General features: G+C 40.7%; 1 protein-coding gene across 3 annotated transcripts in view; it reads right to left on the reverse strand.

Annotated features, from left to right (window-relative positions):
• Nucleotides 1–9,023: 9,023 nt before the first annotated feature.
• Nucleotides 9,024–23,460, reverse strand: part of GRAMD2B (GRAM domain containing 2B) — a 69,670-nt gene continuing 55,233 nt past the window's right edge. For all 3 annotated transcript variants that reach the window (XM_036070363.2, XM_036070361.2, XM_078067562.1), the window contains 9 exons: nucleotides 23,284–23,379; nucleotides 21,288–21,359; nucleotides 21,108–21,188; nucleotides 18,531–18,642; nucleotides 17,854–17,976; nucleotides 17,035–17,122; nucleotides 16,021–16,125; nucleotides 12,816–12,909; nucleotides 9,024–10,252 (listed from right to left, as the gene is read on the reverse strand). In XM_036070363.2, the coding sequence (XP_035926256.2) occupies nucleotides 10,211–10,252; nucleotides 12,816–12,909; nucleotides 16,021–16,125; nucleotides 17,035–17,122; nucleotides 17,854–17,976; nucleotides 18,531–18,642; nucleotides 21,108–21,188; nucleotides 21,288–21,359; nucleotides 23,284–23,379 (813 nt within the window). In that variant the 3' untranslated portion in view covers nucleotides 9,024–10,210. The remainder of the gene's footprint in view (nucleotides 10,253–12,815; nucleotides 12,910–16,020; nucleotides 16,126–17,034; nucleotides 17,123–17,853; nucleotides 17,977–18,530; nucleotides 18,643–21,107; nucleotides 21,189–21,287; nucleotides 21,360–23,283; nucleotides 23,380–23,460) is intronic.

The raw sequence follows: 23,460 nt of genomic DNA on the forward strand, positions 1-23,460 counted from the left end.
TATTTCTTTGGTTTGGTTGTTACTTCTCCTCTTTTACCTGATTTTATTTATTTGAGTCCCCTCTCCTTTTTTCTTGGTAGTCTAGCTAAAGGTTTATAAATTTTGTTTATCTTTTCAAAGAACTAGCTCTTGGTTTCATTGATTTTTTCTATTGCTTTTTTAGTCTCTATGTTATTTATTTCTGCTCTACTCTATTATTTCCTTTCTTCTACTAACTTTGTGCTTTTTTTGTTCTTCCTTTTCTAATTCCTTTACATGTGAGGTTAAATTGGTTGAGACTTTTTTTTGTTTCTTGAGAAAGACCTCTATTGCTATAAGTTTTCCTCTTACAACTGCTTTAGGGGCGCCTGGGTGGCCTGGGTGGCTCAGTTGGTTAGGCAACTGCCTTCAGCTCAGGTCATGATCTCAGGGTCTTGGGATAGAGCCCCGCATCGGGCTCTCTGCTCCATGGGGAAGCCTGCTTCTCCCTCCCTCTGCCTGCCGCTCCCCCTACTTGTGCTCTCTGTCAAATAAATAAAAAAATCCCCCCCCCGCAAAAAGAACTGTTTTAGCTGTGCCCCCAAGATTTTGGACCATTGTGTTTTCATTTCTGTCCATATATTTTATTTCCTCTTTAATTTCTTTATTGATCCATTAGTCATTTAACAGCATGTTATTTAGCCTCCATGTGTTTGTGGGTTTTTTTCCAGTTTCCAATTTTTCTTGTAATTGATTTCTGGTTTCATAATGTTGTGGTCAAATAATACTTGATATGATTTCAGTCTCATTAAATTTATTGAGACTTGTTTTGTGGCCTAACATGGGATCTGTCCTGGAGGAAGTTCCATATACACTTGAAAAGAATGTATATTCTGTTGGGTTGGGAAGGAATGTTCTGTATATATCTGTTAAGTTTATTTGGTCTAATGTGTTGTTCAGAGACACTGTTTCCTTATTGATTTTCTGCCTGGATGATGTATCCATTGATGTAAGCAGGATGTTAAAGTCCCCTACTATTATTGTATTACTGTCAATGTCTCCCTTTATGTCTGTTATTATTTGCTTTATGTATTTAGGTGCTCCAGTGGTGGGTGTATAGATATTTATAATTGTTATATCCTCTTGTTAGAATGATCCCTTTATCATTATGCATTGCCCTTCTTTCTCTTATTATAGCATTTGTTTTAAAATCTGTCTCATCTGATATAAGTATTGCTGTCCTTTTTTTTTTTTTTCTCTTCCATTTGTATGGAATATTTTCTTTCATCCCTTCACTTTCAGTCTGTATGTGTCTTTAGGTCTGAAGTGAATTTCTTGTAGGCAGCATATAGATGGGTCTTGTTTTTTGTCCATTTCATTTCTTTTGATTAGAGCATTTAGACCATTTACATTTAAAGTAATCATTGATAGGTATTATAGCCATTTTATTGTTAATTGTTTTCTGGTTGCTTTTATAGTTCTTCTCTATTCCTTTCTTCTCTTGCTCTCTTTCCTTGTGATCAACTTTCTGTTTTGTTATGCTTGGCTTTCTTTTTCTTTCTTTTGTGTGTGTGTGTGTGTGTGTGTGTGTGTGTGTGTGTATTATTGGTCTTTGGTTTTTGGTTACCATGAAGTTCATATATAACATCTCAAGTATATAGCAGTCTATATTAAGTTGATGGTCACTTAAATTCCGACACTTTTTTTTTGTGAGAGAGAGAGGTGCATGAGTGGGGAGGGGCAGAGGGAGGGGGAGAGAGACAATCTTAAGCAGGCTCCACTCACGTGGAGGTCAATCTAAACGAGGGGCTCAATCTCACGACCTGAGATCATGACCTGAGCCGAAATCAAGAGTTGGACACAACTGACTGAGCCACCCAGGTGCCCCCAGACATGTTCTAAAAGAACTTCATTTATATTCCCCCCTCATATTTTACATCTTTTATTTTGTGAATCCCTGAAGTAATTTTTTTAGATATATTTGATTTTACTACTTTTGTCTTTTAACAGTCATACTAGCTTTATAAGTGATTGGTCTATTACTTCTACTGTGTGTTTGCTTTTACTCATGAATTTTTTTCCTTTCATAATTTTCTTCTTTTCCACTTAAACAAGTTCCTTTAACATTTCCTATAAGGCCAGTTTAATGGTGATGAGCTCCTTTAACTTCTCTTTTCTGGGAAACTGTATCTCTCCTTCCATTGTGAATGATAATCTTGCCAGGTAGAGTATTTTTGGTTGTAAGTTTCTTCCTTTCAGCACTTTGAATATATCATGCCACTCTCTTCTGATCCCCCAAGTTTCTTTTGCAACATCAGCTGATAGCCTTTTGGGGTTTCCCTTGTACATAAATAGTTGCTTCTCTCTTGCTGCTTTTATAATTCTCTTTTTATCTTCAATTTTTGACATTTTATTGTATTTGAATATTTATTTATTTATTTTAGAGAGCGAGTGGGAGGAGGGGCAAAGGAAGAGGGGGAGAGAGAGGGAGTCTCAGGCAGATTCCATGTGAGCGTGGAGCCGGATGCAGGGCTTGATCCCATGACCCTGAGATCATTACCTAAGTTGAAATCAAGAGTTGGATGCTTAACTGACCGAGTCACCCAGGAGCCCTTCTTTGACATTTTAATTATTGTATGTTGTGGTGTGGATGTCCTTGAGTTCAACTTGTTTGGCACTCCTTGTGCCCCCTGAACCTGGATGTCTGTTTACTTTCCCTGGTTAGGGAAGTTTTTAGCCATTATTTTTTCAAGCAAGTTTTCTGCCCCACTTTTCTCTGTCTTCTCCTTGTGGGATCTCTGTAATACAAATGTTTGTTCCCAGATATCCAGGATATGGATGTTATCCAAGATATCCCAGAACCTGTCCTCATTTAAAAAAATTCTTTTTTCCTTTGGCTGTCTTCCATTTGCTGACCTTTTCTTCTGTATCCTTTAATCTACTGTTGGTTCCCTCTAGCGTATTTTTCATTTCAGTTGTTGTATTCTTCAGTCTGACTGGTTCTTTGTTGTATTTTCTGTTTGTTGCAGTTCTCACTGAGTTCATCCACCCTTCTCTCTCCTCTGGGGAGGATCTTTGTAACCATTACTTTGAGCTCTTTATCACATGGATTGGTTATCTCTGTTTCAATTAGTTCTTTTTCTGAGGTTTTGCCTTGTTCTTTCATTTGGAGCACATTCCTCTCTCTCCTCATTTTGTTTGCATTTCTTTGTATCTATGAATTAGGTGGAACAGCTACTTCTCCGAAACTTGAAGGAATGACCTTGTGTGTGGTCATCCCTTGTGGAGACTGTGTGTGCCCACTAACTGTGGTTGGCTGGCTAGAGCTGTGACTGGTATGGACTGGGAGTCCTGGGACACTTTGTACTCGGGCTGCCCTGGTGGGATGGCTAGAGCTGACATGCGCATGGGTGGGGAAGTCCCAGGGCTCTCTGCGCAGAGGGCACCTCTGCAGGACAGCGTAAGCTGAAGTGGGTGCATACTTTGGGGTCCTGAGGCTCTCTGTTTGGAGGGAACCTTGGCAGGACAGCTGAAGCTGAAGTGTGTATGGGCTGAGTTAGTTCCAGGCTCTGTGCTGAGGGCATCTTGTGAGGCCAGCCGAAGTTGAACTGGGTAAAAGCCAGGATATTTTGGGGTGCTCCGTGCCCCCTGCGAGTTGTTTGGAGCCAAAGTAGTGTGGGCCTGGAGTCTTCTGGGGTGCTTTGCATGTGTGTCACCTTGGTGAAAGGCTGGAGCTATAGTGAGCCCTGACCAGGGATGTCCTGTTGTGGACCATGCTGAGGCTGGTGTGCATTAGGAGCCAGGGGCTCGCTGAGGCAGCAGGCCGATTAGGGTGCCCACACTCTGCTCCTGTCCATGCCATCAGGGTAGAGAGGAAACATGAACTGTGGTGCTCACCAGTCCTTTCGACCCACGGAGCGTTCCAACAGCTCCCCTGCTGTTTGGTAGGGTTTTAGGGCTGGATCTTTTATGTTGCTCTTATAAACTGTGGCTTTTTTTTTTTTTTTTTCTGTCCCCTAAGGCAGATGAATCTGCTCAGGGTCCCTCAGTACTATCCCTCCCCACTGCAGTTTGCATCATCAAGGGTGACTTCCCTTTGTAACTATGTCCCCATCTGTCACCATTCTCTATGTGGTTTCTCCATCTTTTGGTGTGTGGAAGCTGTTCAGTCAGCAGTTAGTTCTTTAGGAGAAATTGATCTATAAATAGGTGTCGATTTGGTGTGTCCATGGTGAAGGTGAGTTCAGGGTGTTCTTACACTGCCTTCTTGGATTGGAACTCCCAAGATTTCCTTTTTTTTATTGAATAATACACATATTAGGAAAATAATAGATATTTAATGTCATATAGTAATATTTCATTGTAATATATACACTACGCTTTCTTTATCCATTCATCAATATACACTTAGGTTGTTTACATATCTTGGCTATTGTAAATAATGCTGCAATGTCCCATTAACATGGGAGTGCATATACATTTTTGAGTTAGTGTTTTTGGGTTTTCTTGGATAAATATACAGCAGTGGAGTTACTGGATCCTATTTGTTGAGGAACCTTCATGGGTTTTCTATAGTGGTTGCACCAATTTACATTGTCACCACCAGTGTAGGAGGGCTCACTCTTCTCCATGTCCTAGCCAGCATTTACTATCTCTTGTCATTTTGATAATAGCCATTCTAACAGGTAGAGGTGGTAGCTCATTGTGATATTGATTTGCATTTACCAGATGATGAGTGATATTGAGAATCTTTTCACATACCCTGTTGGTCATCTGTATGTCTTTGGAAAAATGTCTGTTCAGTTATTCGGTCCATTTATTAATCACATTGTTTGTTTTGCTATTCAGTTGTGTGAGTTTATAGATTTTGACTATTAATCCCTTCTCAGATATATGATTAGCAAATATTTTCTCTTATTCAGTAGGTTGCCTTTTCATTTTGTTGATGGTTTCCTTTGCTGTATAGAAGCTTTTTAGTTTGATGGAGTCTCACTTGTTTGTTCTTTTATGGTATTTGTTTTTGATGTCAGATCCTAAAAAGCATCGCCAAGACTAATGTCAAGGAGCACACCGCCTATGTTTTCTTCTGGAAATTTTAGGTTTCAGTTCCTACATTCAAGTCTTTAATCTATTTTGAGTTGTTTTTGTGTACAGTGTAAGATAGAGGTCCATTTCCATTCTTTTGCATGGGGCTGTCCCGTTTTTCCAACACCATTTATTGAAAACACTATGCTTTCTTCATGATAAATTTTTGGCTCCTTTGTCATAAATTAGTTGACCATATATGCATGGGTTTATTTTTGAGCTCTCTATTCTTTTCCATTCATCTATATGTCTGTTTTTATTCTAATAGCATACTGTGTTGATTACTATAGTTTCATAATATAGTTTGAAATCAGGGAGCATGATGCTTCCATCTTTGTTCTTTCTCAGGATGCTTTGTTTGGCTGTTTGGTTGTTTTTTTTGTGCGTGTGTGATTTCATGCAAATATTAGGACTGTTCTATTTCTGTGAAAAATGGCATTGGAATTTTGATGGGGATTGCATTGAACCTGTAGATTGCTCTGGTAAGGCTTAACATTTCTAAAAAACAAAGAATGATAGAAACTCAGTGGTCAAAGATGCTTCATTTAATGTCTTTAATTTTTTGGTTTAATCAAGAACTGGTAAAATTATCATTATTGGTAGGGATAGAAGCACATAAAAAGAATATTATACCACTGGGCTTCTTTGTGAGAAGATCAGGTTATAGATCCCAAATGACAGCATAACTATTACCAGTGTGTAGAATTTTGACTTAAAAAAATGCTTGAGGGGTGCCTGGCTGGCTCAGTGGGTGGAGCATATGACTCCTTATCTTAGGGTTGTGAGTTCAAGCCCCATGTTGGGTGTATTTTTACTTAAAAATAAAATCTTGAAAAAAAAATGCTTGAGAGCAAAACTTACCTGGTCTGTTAGTGTCCATGACCTTTAGATCACCAGAAACAAACAGATAAACAAGGAGAGCATCACCTGAATTTCACTATTAGGATACATAAAACAAAACCACCTAAGAAGAGAAAATTCACATTTAAGTTGGAAAATTTTCAGTCTGATGCCATGAATTTATGAATTAGGATGAGTTGTGGAAGACAAAAAAAATGTGCCTGGCTGGATTAGTTGGAGGAGCATGAGACTCTTGGGGTCCACCATGGGTGTAGAGATTATGTAAAAATAAAATCTTAAAGAGAAATGTGTCTGGGATGGTTTCAAAGAATTGCATAAATGAATACCTGGGAAATGCCTTGGAGTGTTGTAGAGTCTATGTAGGAAAGTATCTTAAATATTCACAAAGCTGGAGGGGTCAATAATAATAGCATTTTCAGTTTATGTGAGACTGACGATTTCCATTCATCCAAATAGTATATATTTCATCATAGATGAAAATGTTAGGATGCACAGAAATAGAATTTCAACCAGTTAATCTCTTCTTAAGATTTTTTTTCCCTGATTCTAGAAAGGTAATGCTAAAGTTTTTAAAGGGCAAGGCATATGGTGGACATTTGCTGTTATTTTGACCACTCAACATCTGAAACTCTTTTCTACTTTAGAATTCCCTGCTTTTTTAATCTAGGTGGTAGAGGCTGAAAAATTCCAGATGCTTGCTTTCCCATGCTTCTTTGGAGTTAATATGCGACATATGACCAGACATCATCATTCAGATTCATCTGTACCAGATTTAGACTTAGGAGCTATCTAACGAGAAACAAAACAAAAACAAAACAAAACAAAACAAAACAAAACAAAAAAACAAGTAACGGCATACCCAGAGCAAAAATAGTCACTGAATTTAGAAATGATGATGTGTGTTCTCTCTCTTTGGAAAACACTGTAGTGGATGTTGGAAAAACCACTGATGAAGTCGCTCCTGGTACAGAACTAGTGTCAGTGTTATTGGGCAGGGTGGGCACAATTGTAAGATCTCATTCCCTGCTGAGAGTCACTTAATGTTTTTAATCAACTTCTCTGATTAAAAAAAGGTAGTAACTGCTCATTCTACCAAATTTAGAGAATATAGAAAAGGTCAATGTGTGTGTGTGTGTGCTTCCATGTGTATATATAGGTGTATATACACATATATGTAGGAATTTCTTCACAAAATTGGGATCATATCATATAGTTTTGTGCCTCCCTTTTTAATGGTATTTTTTTTAAAGATTTTTATTTATTCATTTGACAGAGAGCGAGAGCAGGAACACAAGCAGGGAGAGTAGGAGAGGGAGAAACAGGCTCCCCGCTGAGCAAGGAGCCCAACGCAGGGCTCGATCCCAGGACCCCGGGATCATGACCTGAGCCAAAGGCAGACGCTTAATGACTGAGCCACCCAGGCGCCCTTTTAATGGTATTTTTAATGCCATTCTTTGACAATACAATTCTAAATAGTTGTATTATTTAATTGTTGTTATTGAATATTTAGAATCTCTAATATTTTGCTGTCATAATTCTTCAAAGAATATTCTTGCATATAAATCTTAGACTAGATTTCTGCTTATTGCTTCAGGATAAATTTCTAGAGAGCAGATTACTAATTCCTGAAATTCAAACATTTTATTTTTTTGGTAAGTGTACTCTTTAATCCTCGTCTCCTATGTCACCCATCCCCCTCCCACTGGTAACCATCAGTTTGTTCTCTAGAGTTAAAAGAGTCTTTTTCTTGGTCTGTCTCTGTTTTTTTCCCCTTTGTTCTTTTATTTCTTAAATTCCATATATGAGCGAAATCATCCAGTTTTGTCTTTCTCTGACTTATTTTGCTTAGCATAATACCCTCTACCTCCATCCATGTCATCGCAAATGGCAAGGTTTCATTCTTCTTTATGACTGAATAATATTCCATTGTTATGTATACACACACTTATATATATATATAATCTCATATATATCACTATTTGCCTATATATCACTTCTTCATCTTTCAGTGGACACTTGGGCTACTGCCGTAATTTGGCTATTGTAAATAATGCTGCTACAAACAGGTGCATATATCCCTTTGAATTAGTGTTCTTGTATCCTTTGGGTAAATATGCAGTAGTGCGATTCCTGAATCGTAGGGTAGCTCTATTTTTAACTTTCTGAGGAACCGCCATACTGTCTTCCAGAATGGCTGCATCAGTTTGCATTCCCACCAACAGTGCGCGAGGGTTCTTTTTCCTTCACATCCTCGTCAACACTTGTTTCTTGTGTTTTTGATTTTAGCTATTCTGACAGGTGTGAGGTAACAGCTCATTGTAGTTTTGATTTGCATTTCCCTGATGGTCAGTGATGTTGAACATCTTTTCATGTGTGTTGGCCATCTGGATGTCTTCTTTGGAGACACTTCTGTTCATGTCTTCTGCCCATTTAATTGGATTATTTGTTTTTGGGACAAAGTTCTTTATAAGAACTTTGGTATAAGTTCTTTATATTTTTTAGATACTCACTCACTATCGGATGTGTCATTTGCAAATATCTTCTCCTATACTGAAGGTTGCCTTTTAGTTTTGTTTCCTTTGCTGTGAAATTTGAACCTTTTAAAGCTTTTCATATGTTGTAAAATTTCTCTGTATGGGTGGCTTACCCATTCTTGAATCCCTAATGGGTTTGGACTATACTGACACAGAACTTTTATGGAACTGGAACGTCAGACATTTCTAAAAATAACGAATATGGCCCTTGTTATGAGAGTGTACTACTCGCGTGACCCTGATGTGCTCTAGAGACATCATCACGTTTGATCCTCCCAATGACATTTTTTGTTGGTACTTTTAGTCACATAAATAAAATGGGGGAAAATGGCCAAAAATCTTCAGGTGACATAACTCATAAAATGTGGACCCAGGAATAAAGCATTATTTTTCTGATTTCAAAGTTCATTTTCTTTCCCCTGTATCAATGCCACCCCAGAATTTAGATCATTTTTGAGTTTTGAAATGGATACTTGGGAGGAGAGAAGTATGGGTGAGTTGGAAGTAGTAGAGAGGAGGTGAGAAGCAGTTAAAAAGGCCATGTTGTCTTAGTTAAAAGAGTTTACAAACTGACAAAACACAGTGTTAGCCGGGTATTTTAACCAGTGAGTATTTATTAAAAGCCAGGGGGGTGCACCAGGCACAGTTCTTGTCCAGCAGGCTAACAAATAACAAAAGATGTAACCAATTCATTTATTAGCTTATCTGATTAAACAAAATACATTTCATAGAAATGATTATAAAATGCATTGCCAATAGAAACAGAATATCATTTATATTACAGATCTTATGGTACCTAAATAATTATTAATAAAAACCAGCCATCCCATATGGTAAATAGAAGTTAGGAAACCACCAGTTACTTCTTTTAGTCAGCAAAAGAGAGAAGCATGCATTTGTCATGCTGAGAGGGGTTTCAGCATTCCATATAGGCATCCTCTTTCAAAACTATAACATAGTCCACCTATAAACTTAAAAATTCAGTGTTTTTCATCCAGTATCAAATCATATTGTACTTTTTGGTTTAAAGATTAGTTTTGGTTTCAGAATAAGTTTAATTTAGTACTTCAGTCACATGTGGTCATAGATTCTTGATCTGGGGTGGGTGATGATCAGTCCAATTAAGTATTAGTTATAGGAACAAAACAAAACATAAACAGGATTATTTTTAATCTGCTTTGTGGTATTCCTGCCCATCCTGAATTGAGAAGATACACAGGGTGATTTCAAGCAGAACAGAACAGCAGAATAGTGGAAAAGAAAAAATGCTGGTGTTTGTTTGAGGCAAGTCTGTTTTGGAAGAGTCAGGGCTAATTCTTGAAAGGACCGTATCAGGTTTTTGGCACATGATCTATCCCTTAGTTCGAAGGCTGGTTCAGAGGGGTGTAAAGGAGAGAAAAGGAGCACAGAAAGGACTAAGAAGGCACGGAGTGGAGTGTGTTTGCTGACACAGTCACGAGAACCGTGGAACCACAATCATCCGAGAGAGTGTCCACCAGGCCCGTCCTGAGACCTCCAGAGATGGGTCTGTGTTCAGGCGGCAGCACTGAGAACTTCCTCAGAGACAGAGGGTCAATGTTTATTGCACAGGAACCAGAATTATCCCGCCCCCACCCCTTCCTGAGCTGGAGACCTTCAAGTGCAAACATGGCTGGGGAGGCCGGTCTGCCCGCTCCTCTGGCCAGCAGGGAGCGCTCCGCCAGAATGCCGAGGGGAACACCTTCTTCAAAGGGAAGCTCGAGGTATCATGTTGGCCTGAACAATCCGGTCTGTCAGTCACCATTCTCAAGCAGCTTCTGTAGGTTGTTTTGTATCTGGAAATAATGAGAGAGAAGTTCCTGTTACTAAATAGAATGGAGTCTATCAAGGGCCCGTTTGCCATGACCTGTGTAATGTTTGAGATGAATCTATTCTACCTTGAATAAAAAGCCACTGGGGCGCCTGGGTGGCTCAGTCCTTAAGCGTCTGCCTTCAGCTCAGGTCATGATCCCAGGGTCCTGGGATCCCCTGGGTCCCGCCCCTGCTCCGCGGGAAGCCTGCTTCTCCCTCTCCCACTCCCCCTGCTTGTGCTTCTGCTCTCTCTCTAATAAATAAAATCTTAAAAAAAAAAAAAAAGCCACCCCCTGGGTTCAATTTAGATCAGGCAAATGCTGCTTAATGGATTCCAACTCCGTTGATAATCCACTTTAAAATGAAAAAAAAAAAAAAAAAAAGAGGGCTAAAAATGAAAAGAGTGGCACAAAGATGAAAGTGTCAGGAAAGACCAAGAGAAATCAGATGGAAGGAAAAGAACAAAGCCTTGGCAACACCAAGTGTGACCTAAATGCAGAGATAATGGGAAACCGATCCTTACAGAGCCTGTGTGTCATGTGGTGTCTGATTCAAACCATCAATGTTTAACACTCCTACTAGATATTACCCATTTCCCAGAGGACTGAGTTTCAAGGCCCAGGGTCCGTGACGTATCTTTGGATCTCGAGACTACAGTACAGTGTTGGGCATCAAAAACGTGCTCAGTAGATGTTTGTTGGGTAAGTGAACTTTCAAGAATTCTGAGCAAGGAATTCTCAACAAGCAATACTGTGATGGGAGTGAGGAACCCCATGGAAGAAAAGAAAGATTATATATATATTTTTATTTGAGAGGGCACAAGCATGAGTTGGGGGAGGGGCAGAGGGAGCGAGAGAATCTCAAGCAGGCTCCCCACTAAGGGTGGAACCCAATGTGGGGCTCCATCTCAGGACCCTGAGATCATGACCTGAGCAAAAAGGCAGACCCTTAACAGACTGAGCCACACAGATGCCCAGAAGCCAAACATCTGTAAGCATGTCATGAAACATAAAGAAATTCTCTTCAATTCTCAGCAACTCACATTTTAGAAAAGAAAACACTTCGGGTGGCTACACCCGACCTTCTCTAGGACGATTTTGGGTTAAAAAAAAAAGTTTCCAAGTTTGTCCACAGGTTCAATAGGAATTCTAGGTCATCCTTTGGTTTAGAACTGAACTTTGGAAACTCCTTCACGCTCAATACTTCAGTAGCTGAATGCTAACTACCATTTAGTCTAGCAAAACCAACCTCATTTGGCTCATTTGTATTTCAGATTTTTTTTAAAAGATTTTATTTATTTATTTGACAGAGAAAGAGAGGCACAGCGAGAGAGGGAACACAAGCAGGGGGAGTGGGAGAGGGAGAAGCAGGCTCCCCAACTGAGCAGGGAGCTCGATGCGGGGCTCAATCCCAGGACCCTGGGATCATGACCTGAGCCGAAGGCAGACACTTAACGACTGAGCCACCCAGGCGCCCCTGTATTTCATGGTTCTTACCGAGTAATCATGACTACACTGTTAGGGGAACCCACCACATGCTGGGCATTTGTGGTAACAGTTTGAACTGAACCCTGCACTTGAAACCTTTCCTTAAGGTTTAGGGCAGAAACAAACCACCAGATGGAAGAGATAGACATATACTGGAAGGAGAAGTGAAGAAATGTTAATTAGGTTTAACTCTGGGCCCTTTCTCCTGTGCCCATCTTCTTGTCCGCCCTCCTCCTGGCTTTGAAGAATGACATAGGCTTCAGGACAGATTTGCTCGAGGACTGCCCTACTATTAGATACTTCTAGAGGGTAAAGGTACATCAGTGGCTTTCCTGGCAAGGCCTCAGGTTGGACTGTGAGGAGCCCCAAACACAACTTTGGAATCCGACCTGGTTCAAATTCCAGATCTGCCAACTTTCTCCGCGTGTCTCCTTGAGCCAGTTACTTGGAAACTTGGACTCTTCGTCTGTCAGAAGAGTGACATCCATCTGGCAGGGTTCTAACAGAGACTGAACACAGTATTTCACGTATGGCAACCATCAGCCTGGGTGGGGCTGGCTGTGTCCCTCCACTGAGCCCTGTGTCAGCGGTCACCGGCTGTCGGGCCCTTGTGGTGGACAGAAATCTTTTTTTTAAGATTTTATTTATTTATTTGACAGAGAGAGACACAGTGTGAGAAGGAACACAAGCAGGGGGAGTGGGAGGGGGAGAAGCAGGCTCCGGGGCCTGATGCGGGGCTCGATCCCAGGACCCTGGGATCATGACCTGAGCCGAAGGCAGTCGCCCAACGACTGAGCCACCCAGGCGCCCCGGACAGAAATCTTTCTAACTAAGGAGGAAAAGCCAAAGACACACCCACAAGGAGAATGAGACTGAAACCAATTTCTTGGTGGAAAAAAAAAAATACTCTTTCCTATTTACCGTGACATCCCCTGGCTGGGTTTTTGGTCACACAGGCTGCTTGCTACACCCCGAAGGTGTTTGCGTGCGTAACCCCTGCTCTCTGGCCGTCAAGAGGCACTTACGGCTCCCGCCCCAAACCAGGAAATAAATGAGTCACCTTTTCTAATTTCATTATGTTAGCCGTCAGCTCTTGGCAGAGGACCTCCACATTTAACTGTACTTGTGACCCCAGGCCGGATGGTGCTGTCTGTCTGTAAGAACAAAGAGAAAAATGGTTGTGGGCAGGGGATGGCAAAGGAAGAAGTAGAATGAACACATTTTAAATTTATTTGAACAGAAAACTCGGTTACAGTAGTCGAGCATGAGCCTTTCACTTGTTAACGTCGGGAAGGCCCTGTCGTAATCCCCCAAGGCAGACTGGACGGTAGTCCCCCCAAGGCTGACTGGACGTGGAGGGGACTGCATCTTAAAAGCTCAGCTGGATGTCTCTTGAGCTGTTTTCGTTGAAGTGGCAGTGTTGTGCCCTGGCTTCCGAACAAAAAAATCAGGCAATTCTGCTCAAGCACATAGTTTCTTAGACCTCTTGTTCCCCTTGGATCCTCGCTGTCCCCACCAGAGCAGAAATGGGCAAGAATTATTGCTCTTCTCTGTCACAGGCTTATTTCTCATGGGAGGAGGGACCGTTTACACAGGAACTTTCAGAATGTATAGGAATTTTAGTCAAATTGCTGCTCAAGTGTGAGACTTTTGTAGTTTTTTTTTTTTTTTTTGAGACTGGCCATGCCCATGTAACTGCCCTTGTCTTATAATGGAACATGTATTCATTGTGCACCATTTGAACTATTTACGGCATGAGCTCTTCCCCAGGGCCCACTGGGGTCCTATACCAGCTGAAACTGTAGGAAATTGAGAGCTGTATGTACATTTTCCTGGAGAGATGGTCTAAAAAGCCATTGATCAGATTTTCATGTTAAGGTTAACAACCCTGGTCTCTATCTTCTCCATATTTCTTAGTTGTAATTTATTTAGCCATTAAGTTTTTGGGTGGCAATGATGGGTCTAATTATTTTACACAGGTACTTGGTGAATGACTGATGATCGTCTAAACATTAAGAAAGCAATCAGATGTTTTTCTGTTTACCCTTACTAAAAATAAACAATTCCTTCTTTATCCCTGAGCCACACCATCAAAATCTTAGATCCCAAACAGGAACCTGAAGGGGAATCTTTCGGTGTCTAGAGGCGAGAACGGAGACCCACAGAGCTGATGGGTCAACATGTAATTCTGACAGCATACAAGCTACGGACACACTAACAAAGCCCGTAAAAGGTATGGATTCTGTGACAACTAACCAACCCACTTACAAGTGCGGGTCTAGCTACTGGGCAGCATGGCTGGATCACCTTGGCAGAGAGAGAGACATGGGAGAAGCTCAGGTCCTATAAATTACTTTATGAACATCTTCTTCCTGTCATGGGTGTTCCTGGTCTCATGTCATAAATAATCCTTGTGATTTTTCCTTCAAATGATGATTTTTCAGACTGTACTTCTCCCTAAGTTGATTATTTAAAGAGTGGACTGAATATTCCTTTTGTCCTTGTTAGTGGAGTTTCCCCCCTCATCATCACCAAGTTAACATATGATAATAGGACATGAGGTACATTTTTGTGTAAAAAAAAAAAAAAAATCAACCCTATATATGACAGTGAACTAGGAGGGCATGCTAGATTAGTGTAGAAAAAGTATGTTAACATTTTTTTTTTAAGATTTTATTTATTCATTTGAGAGAGAGGCAGAGGGAGAGGGAGAAGCGGACTCCCTGCTGAGCTGGGAACCCGACATGGGGCTCGATCCCAGGACCCTGAGATCATGACCTGAGCCGAAGGCAGACGCTTAACCATCTGAGCCACCCAGGCGCCCCTGTATGTTAACATCTTGAACAAGATGGGAGAGAGTAAGTAAGGGCAGGGTATAAATCTGTTCTAGACTGTTCTTTATGTTTCCATATTATTGGCTCAAAGGTATATATTATGGTTCAAAAAGAACCTGTATGCCAGCAGACGTGTAAGCCACAGAACAAGACTTTTAGGTAGTTGTTTGAGCATAAAGAGGCCCTAGAATGGTATAGGCTAGTAGTTCTCCAAGTGTAGAACCAGGCTGGCACCATCAACATCACCTGGGAACTGACAGAAAGGCAAATTCTCGGGTCCTCAGTTCTAGTTCATCAGAAACTCTGGGGATGGGCCCTGCAATCTGTTTTAACAAGCCATCCAGATGATTCCGAAGCACGCTCTAAATAGCCTAATCCAATTCCTAGGCTGTACCTTACAACCAAGCCATTGGTAGACTGGAAAGCCTGTCCTCCGTGTAGTCATACAGATGTGCATCTGAATCCTGATTTTATTATAAACTGTTTGACATTAAATTATTTATTTGGTCTCATTGTCCTCGTCTGTAAAATGGGAATAAAAGTTATCTTAAAAGGTTACGGTAAATAAAATGAGAGAAAATTGTGCATATATATATCTATTCTAATAGAGTCTCTAGCACATGGTATAAACTCTGTAAATGAGTATCTCTACTTTTAGAACTTAAGTTAGGCACCTGGCTGGCTCAGAAGAGCACATGACTCTTGATCTCTGGGTCACGAGTTTGAGCCCCACGCTGGGTGTAGAGATTACTTAAAATAAATAAATAAACTAAAAAAACCCCCCCAAAACCCAACAGTTAAAAAAAAAAAAAGAACTTGGTTTAAAAGTATGCTTTCTAACATGGGGTAATTTATTTCACTTTTTAGGTAATGGATCAAAATTCTTAGGTATATGGATTTGAAGGAAAGAGCTCTATGTCTGAAAGGTTTAATTAGGTCAGACATGTTAAAAATGACAGTGATGGAAAATCTTCACAGATGCATTCAGCTAATTACTAGTCACAGAGATCTTAAAAGTGGTCAAGAGTTTCGTCAATATAAAGAGTTAATGCATGATAAATGAGCTGAGTTACTTCAACTGCTTCTTTCCTATTAATGTCTTCACCCACTGCCATTTTACTAAGATAAACTGGTATATTTTAATAAATGGGCCAAGGTCACAACTGAGTCTTAGGCTACCAGAACAAGATAATGTAAGGTCAGGCTTGTTTCTTGATAAACTGGCAACACTCTAGCAAGAACAGTTCAGAGTCAGGGCATTCATCTCTAGGACCCTCCCACCTACCCCTTTACTTCCCACAGATACGCTTAACAAAATGTCTCATACAGAACGTAACCTCGACTCATGTTTGCTAAGAAGGATGGTAAGCGCCCCACATTATACTAGTCTCAGGAGCAAGCAGACGACAGCACGGGAGGGAATCGTCTTACTCATGATGGTGAGTGTCCACAATGGAGGTCAGTGACCCCAGCCTCTCCTCCAGAGTATTAATTCTGTATCTCATGTAGAAGGTCGAGATGATTAGTGCACACACACTGCAAAGGGATAAAAGAGAAGTTCTCAATAGGCTCATGAACTGACCTGAAACCATCAACTCAGAGCCAGTGTGGTACCTGTAAGGCAAGATATTCTCCAAAATTAACTTGCCACAGAGACTTGAAAAAGGTCTTTTTTCAACAGGCTGATGCTTGTCAAAAACTTGAGAGCTAGAACGGGATTTAAAATCTTCTGGCCCAGGTTCCTCAACTTACAAACAATGGCCATTCTACTAGGGTCTCGCAAAGCCTTGCCCAAGGTGGATGACCGAGCTGTGCTCCTTCTCCCCTGTGGTTCTGTGTCCCTTACCAGGAGGCCCTGGCCAGTGAGTGCCCAGTCTTGTTCTCTAGTGACTCACAAGTTCCCTTCTTTATCTGCAAACAAAACTGGGCACATCCTCCTTGGTAGTAAGGAACAGCCTAGAACTGGGTCAGCCTATTTTCAAAAAAACAACTGGTTAAAGGCTGGAAGCTGAGGGGAAATGTCTTAAAGTCTATGCCTGAGTTTTCACAGTAAAAGGGATGATGGCATTTTGACATTGTTTTGGTCTCCATCCAGAGAACATGGGATAGATGAGAAAATAAATAGTAAGGCCAAAGATGCTTCATCATCCACAGAACAATTTCCTTACTAATAGTATCCACTCAGAATGTAGTCCTCTGCTGGAATTGACCCAGTTTGGTCTTCCCTCCCCCCTTCTATTTATTTAAATAAGGGGATGAATAGGAAAATGTGACCTAAGCCTAAGGAAAACAAAATGCTAGAATAGGAGATAAAAATTGTCAAAGGAAAGATGTGGGTCACATGAGAGACAACTGAGATTTACAATGACTCTTGGAAGTGTGAGATTATTCTTTTAGAGAAATGAATGATTTTAAGTCACTCGTATAGTAAATTCATCTACTTACATGATTGCGTAAAATATAAGAATATGGTGGAGAGTCATACATGTCTGAGACCTGACTTTGTGTAAGACTCCAATGGTTTCTGACTGACCTGTTGTGGGGGAAGAAACAAAAAAACAAGACAGTTTTTAAACTACAACACACCTCCTTCATCCAGCAAAGTCCCTATGGGGAAGAGGTACTTGAAAGAGGCAATTATTCCCGGATAATAGACATTGAAGAAAACGTTGACTGAAGCCTTCCAGGTGTCTATCCTTGCTCTCATATCAATATAATTGGTAAACAGCTATTAGAATACTTACTAAATAAGCAATAATTTAATAATTTGAGTTTTATCACCAATTTTTGAATAACATTCTCAAAATACTAAAAATAATGAAGGGACCTCCAGGAAGGCTATTCACCTTTGTATCCCTCACAATAAAGCACAGAACTGGATACTGTTTGGTGAATGAGTATATGAATTAATATGCACAGAACAAAGACCTACAGCAAGAAGGGAGGGGATATGAAAGGCAGTCATAAAGTGAAATATGAGGGCCTTTTATTTTTTATTGAAGATTTTATTTATTTCTTTTGTGAAGAGAGAGCACGAGTAGAGGGAAGGGCAGAGGGAGAGGGAGAAGTAGACTCCCCATAGAGCAGGGAGCACGATGCAGGGATTGATCCCAGGAACCCTGAGATCATGACCTGAGCCAAAACCAAGAGTGGGGTGCTTAACCAACTGAGCCACCCAGGTGCCCCTGACATCTGAGGGCTCTTTAAAAGTTACAAGCAGATGACCGCCACCACCCCCTTTACCCAAGACATTCTGTTCCTTACCATGTACAGGGAGATTCTTGGCTTTTCCTTCAGGCACTCTATTCACATGGGCATCTGCCCGAGTTGGTTTTGTTTCTCCCTTGGAGACATTCAGAACTGTCTGGGATTCTGTCACATGGAAATCTATCAAGCCAAAATGGGGCTGGCTAAGTTTTCTTCCCAATGCATTTAAAAACACAGCATCAACCACGAAGCAAATCAATCTCACAACATGCATAATGGCTGAGAATATAAATGGATCTTCTCACAAGTTGGTTTAATGGTTAGGTATTGAAATTCAATGCTTAAGGAAGTCAGAAAATTATGTAAGGACAGTCTGTCCTTAGCCCACTGACTCATGGGGACCGTTCAGCTAGAACAGTGAATAATATGACTGAAAGAAGAGGTAAAAAAGACATTTTGTGTTTTTCAATCACTCTAATATTGTGTCGATTTAAGAGACATTTATTAAATGTGTATAAAGAAATGGATTTTTACCATGTAGACACGTCCTTTCCCTAAAACTTTTGAACTACCCTTTCTCCAGAGTCCCTTCTCAATTGTTAATTAATTGCTAATTAGTCCCTTAATTAATTGACAAGGTGGTTTTTGTTGGTGTTGTTCTTGTTTTAAAGGGGGGAGATGAGGATGTTTGGTGGAGCATTACATTTTAGTTAACATACAGAAATTTCTCAGACCTCGCGAGTTCTCGGATTCAGGAGTCTGAGACCCAGAGCTGCTGTATCCTTCCATGTCTTGCCTTCTTTGTCGAACCACTCCATCCAGATCTGAGAATTCATCGTTGAAATCCTGAAGGGAAACAAGGAAGTGTACAGAGTCCAATTCCCCTCAGTAAACAGACAGGCCTCTGAAACCCCCGGCCCTTTCACTTAGGCCTCACCTATAAAATACTGAAAGAGAAGAGAGGATTATTCCATACCGCTGGGATTTCCCCGACAGATCAGAGTATTTGATGACCAAAACAGATTTTTCTGGGCAGTTAAAATCTTGTCAGCAGTGGCCAACTTGTTTGAAAACAACAAATGTCTAGAAAAAGAACTGCTGATGATTGAAAAGTTTCCAGAGTCAAACTGGAAAAGTCTCATTAGCACTCTGTCATGAGAAAAAGTGAATGACGCAGACATATACGAGAAAAAAATAGACGCAGAGTTTTCTAAATCCATGTTCTAAATGTGAAGGTATTCTTTAAATCATAGTTTAAAAAAAGGTATTGGAAATGAAAGAAAAAATGGCTTTAACAAATTAGACACTGAAAGCAAATTTTTAGCTTTTCTTACCCCCCTCAACCAAATTAAAAGAGAGTCTGTGCTATCACTTTTGAATTATAGAGGGAGGATAGAGGGGTGAGCAGTTGGGAAAAAGCAGGGATGTTTTACTTTATATCCCCCAAATGCTTAAGAACTGAAGGGACCACAGGTGTCTTATACTAGCTATCTTTTGGTCATTTCAATAATTCATTTCAATTTCATGCAAGAATATATAGGGGATAGAAAGTTGAAGAATTCAAGTCTCTTCGATTTAATAATTATTGACTGAATGCCTATCATGTATCAGGCAGGATGCAGAGCTTGTTAGACAGATGACTGCACTTAATCTTCACCCCCAGTATCATGAGGTTGGCATTTTGCTGGATGAAGAAACTGAGTCAGAGCAGTTAAAGAGCTTGTCTGATGGCATAACTCAGCTGGGTGGAACCCAGATTTGAAACCAAGTTTGTTGGATTCCAAATCATATGTGTCGGCTTTTATTTTGTACTACTTCCCACTCCTTTCCCCCGTCCAAGGTGTTTTTTTTTTTAACTGAGATAAAAATTTATGTAATATAAAAGTCATCATTCAAAGCATATAATTTAGTGGTTTTTAGAATAATCACAACATCAAGCAGCTTATTTCAGAACATTTCCACCACCCCCAAAGTGAAACCCTTTACCTAGTAGCAGCCACTCCTAATTTCTCCCTCCCCCATCCCTCAGCAACCACTAATCTACTTTTCCTATCAGTTTGTCTGGGACATTTCGTATAAATGGAATCATACCATATGTGGCCTTTCGTGTCTGGCTTCTCTTGCTTAGCATCATGTTTTCAAGGTTCTTCCATGTTGTATGTGTCAGTACTCCTTCCTTTATGTGGTCAAATAATATTCTACTGTATGGACATACTACATTTTATTGATCCATTCAGCAGATGATGGACATTAGAATTGTTTCTATTTTTAGGCTATTACCAACAGTGCAGCTGTGAACATTATTTTTTTTTTTTGAAGATTTTATCCATTTATCTGAGAGAGAGCAAGAGAGAGAGGGCTCGGAGAGGGAGAGGGAGAAGCAGACTCCCTGCTAGAGCAGGGAGTCCGATGTGGGACTTGATCCCGGGACCACGAGATCACGAACTAAGCTGAAGGCAGACGCTTACCCGACTAAGCCACCCAGGCGTCCCAGCTATGAACATTCTTGGACAACTTTTTATGTGTACAAGTTTTCAATCCCTGTATTATTTGACAGCTCTCAAAAAGAAAGATTTGGAGATGTGAAAACCATGGGCTCATACCATTGCACCCAAGGTATTCCAGCATTTAACAGTAATTATTTTGGGAATAAGCACTTGAATAAATATGGTGAGGACTCTCTTGGGCCGACATTATACCATCATATGTATAAATCTTGTACAAATGGGGGGAATTACTTTCCACTGGAGATTTACTATATAGTCAGCGAAATCTAAAGGGGAAAAAAAAAACCTCTTTCACTTGGTCACTACAGAGTTCTTTCACAATTATTTCTGGATGTTCCTCATCTTTTCTACTAAGCTATAAAGTCTTCAAAGGCAAGAACTAGTTTTGATTTTTCTTGGTGTCCTTACAGCATACACTAGCACAGTGCCTGGAACATAGAAGACAATCAACGATTTGTGGGGATGAATCATGCCCCTACTTAAGAGACTGGCGAATCCCTCTAAAACAACACTGACAAGCAAAGACAGCAAGATTTTACAAACACCTCCACCGACCACTCACTCGCCCAGACAGTCCACTATCCTGTTTCTTTCGTAGGACAGCTCTTTAGTTACTTGAAAAAAGTTTATAGCCTCCTATGGCCCCCCTTTACTTCAGCACAGAAATGCCCTGTGTCTTCACATTTTCCCTCAGATATTAAGGTCTACACTCCTTCCATCCCCTGATCCTGGTGTAAGGAGAAGTGTCATTGTGGGACACATGCCCCTTTCTGTTGGATTTAGATAGTTACGTAGGCAACTCACCAGAGGCAGAGATGAAGGGCGGTCTGCCCGGAAACTGTTCTCAAGAGAAGACGGGTTGGGACTGTTCCCGACGCTCGTGTTCTGAAATTAATGAAACAAAATGAAAAACCAGATCAACTAGGAAACCAGAGGAAATAGAAAAGAGAGACAGCAACTGAGGCTCAGGAATGTTGTACTCACTTCTAAGTGTCCACACACAGATTTTAGTAGCTTGTAAGTAGAATCTCTGGAGAGTAGGGAGACAAATATGTACTGAAAAACAAGACAGAGTCATTATTAACAGATACTGCATGGAAAGATGTGAGGGTTCAGAGTGCAAACAATTTATCTGTATATAATTTTTTTCCTTTTCAAATGATGGAGACTGTTCTTTGGTCTACAGTCTCATTCACCCACACATTTTTTTTATTCCATTTTCTGTAATAAACCAAACCTCTTCCCCCACAACAGCAACAAAACCGTCGAACCTCATTTAAGTAATAAAGCATCATGAAGGTTCTAATACGCTGACATGGATGCCCCAAACACGCCCAGGCAGGCTTAAAAATAATAATGATAATAAAAAAAAAAGGCTAGTGATATTTGCTAGATCCTCTTTAAAGCTTGTTCCCCGCCCCCTTTCTTTTAAGGTATTTAACAATTCCCAAAGGGTCCTCTCTGTTCTGACCTAGATTTCCACTAACAATTTCCCAGAGGCTCTCACAGGCTTGTTCTTTTTCAAGCCACTTCCAGATTCTCCCTTGTACAAATACGGAGATTTTCGAGTGGATGCATATACGTAAGCGATGGGAAAGAAGTGAAATCAGACGAGACAAGGAATTTGGAGACACAGGACATAAGGAAAAACGATTTTAGCAAGAACAGGATGTTAAGAAAATACTAAAACTCAGTCTTCCTCTGTCTGTTTGGGCCACAGAATCTTTTCAGAGCCCCTTTCCAGAAGTTTGTGATTATCCCTGTCACTCACCGACGAGAGCACTTAATAGGCTTTCCCAGCAAGCACGTATTCCAAAGGAGTTAACACTGTGGATTCTGCTGTTAGACCTAGTTGCTAGGTCTGGCTCTCCCACTTATAAGAGGGTACTGGGCAAACTGCTAAAACCACTCTTGGCTTCACTTTTTCTTTTCTTTTGAAGATTTTATTTATTTATTTACACAGAGTATGTGGATGGGGGGGCAGAGGGAGAGAGAGAATCTCAAGCCGACTCCGCACTGACTGCGGAGCCCAGTGCGGGGCTCGATCCCACGACCCTGAGATCGTGACCTGAGCCGAAATCGAGTCTGATACTCAAGCGACCCTTGGCTCCAGTTTTAACAACACCTACCCCTCCTAGGTGGCAGTGTGGAATCAATGTAAAAACAGAAGGAAAGCATTTAGTGTGTGCCTGACGAGAAGTACTTAATGCTCATTAGCCATTAGTATTAAAACACCTTTTTTTTTTTTTTTCAAAATATTAACCTATTTCCCACCTCATCAGATTAGGCTCTCTTGTCTTTTCTCCACCCACCTTCCCTCTTCAAGTTACCCAGTAGGGTTAGAAATGGAATGCAGCTTTTTTGCTTTCATTGAAATAGTAGGTAAAATCTTAAAAAAATAATTTCAAGTGAGAAATGAGTAGGCGAACTATTCCACTCCCTCTTTCTGGCCAAACTGAAATGAACACCACTCTCAATGCAAATACTTCTGGTTGCACGTGTGTGGGGCAGCCCAAGTCGGGAGTAGCTCTAGACTTTCTATACAGAACAGTACCTGAAGCAACCTGGAAGCAAAGGGGGACTAGAAACTGGTCCTGAAGCTGACCATGCAGGGCAAGCACTGGGTTGACGTATCTGGGACGGCTCTGGAGAGGGACCAAGTAAGGTTCTGGGGAGGGTGGCCACCCCACCCCAGAGACTCCTCAGTCTCAGCCTACCTCACCCCCTCAACCATGTGGTGGCTGTGGCTGTTTTAAATATTAAAGAAACTCAATATATCAGCTTAGCTTCTTCTAAGAGATATTAGGGAACGGGAAGTTGGGAAAGAATTTTATGTTTTCGACCTTGGTCAAGCAAGTAGAATTAAGTCAGCAGGAAAATCAAAATTGTCAACAATTATATTAGAATAAAGCACCTTGTGAGGGGAAACAATACACAAACAGGACAAAGCGAAGGTGCCCTCGCTCCAAGGCCTACTCACCCGGTCTGTGACTGTTGCTATAATCAGAGCATTTGGCACCAGGAGGGCAGTTTTGGTTTTCTTTATTAGGGTGACTGAGAACGCCGGAATAGAGATCTGAAACAGAATCAGTTAAGACTGGTTCAGGCTTCACTGAACACGACTTCAAATCTTTATGTTGAAGGAAAAAAAAATTTT

The sequence above is a fragment of the Halichoerus grypus genome, chromosome 2, assembly GCF_964656455.1.
Source record: "Halichoerus grypus chromosome 2, mHalGry1.hap1.1, whole genome shotgun sequence".
Lineage (NCBI taxonomy): Eukaryota > Metazoa > Chordata > Mammalia > Carnivora > Phocidae > Halichoerus > Halichoerus grypus.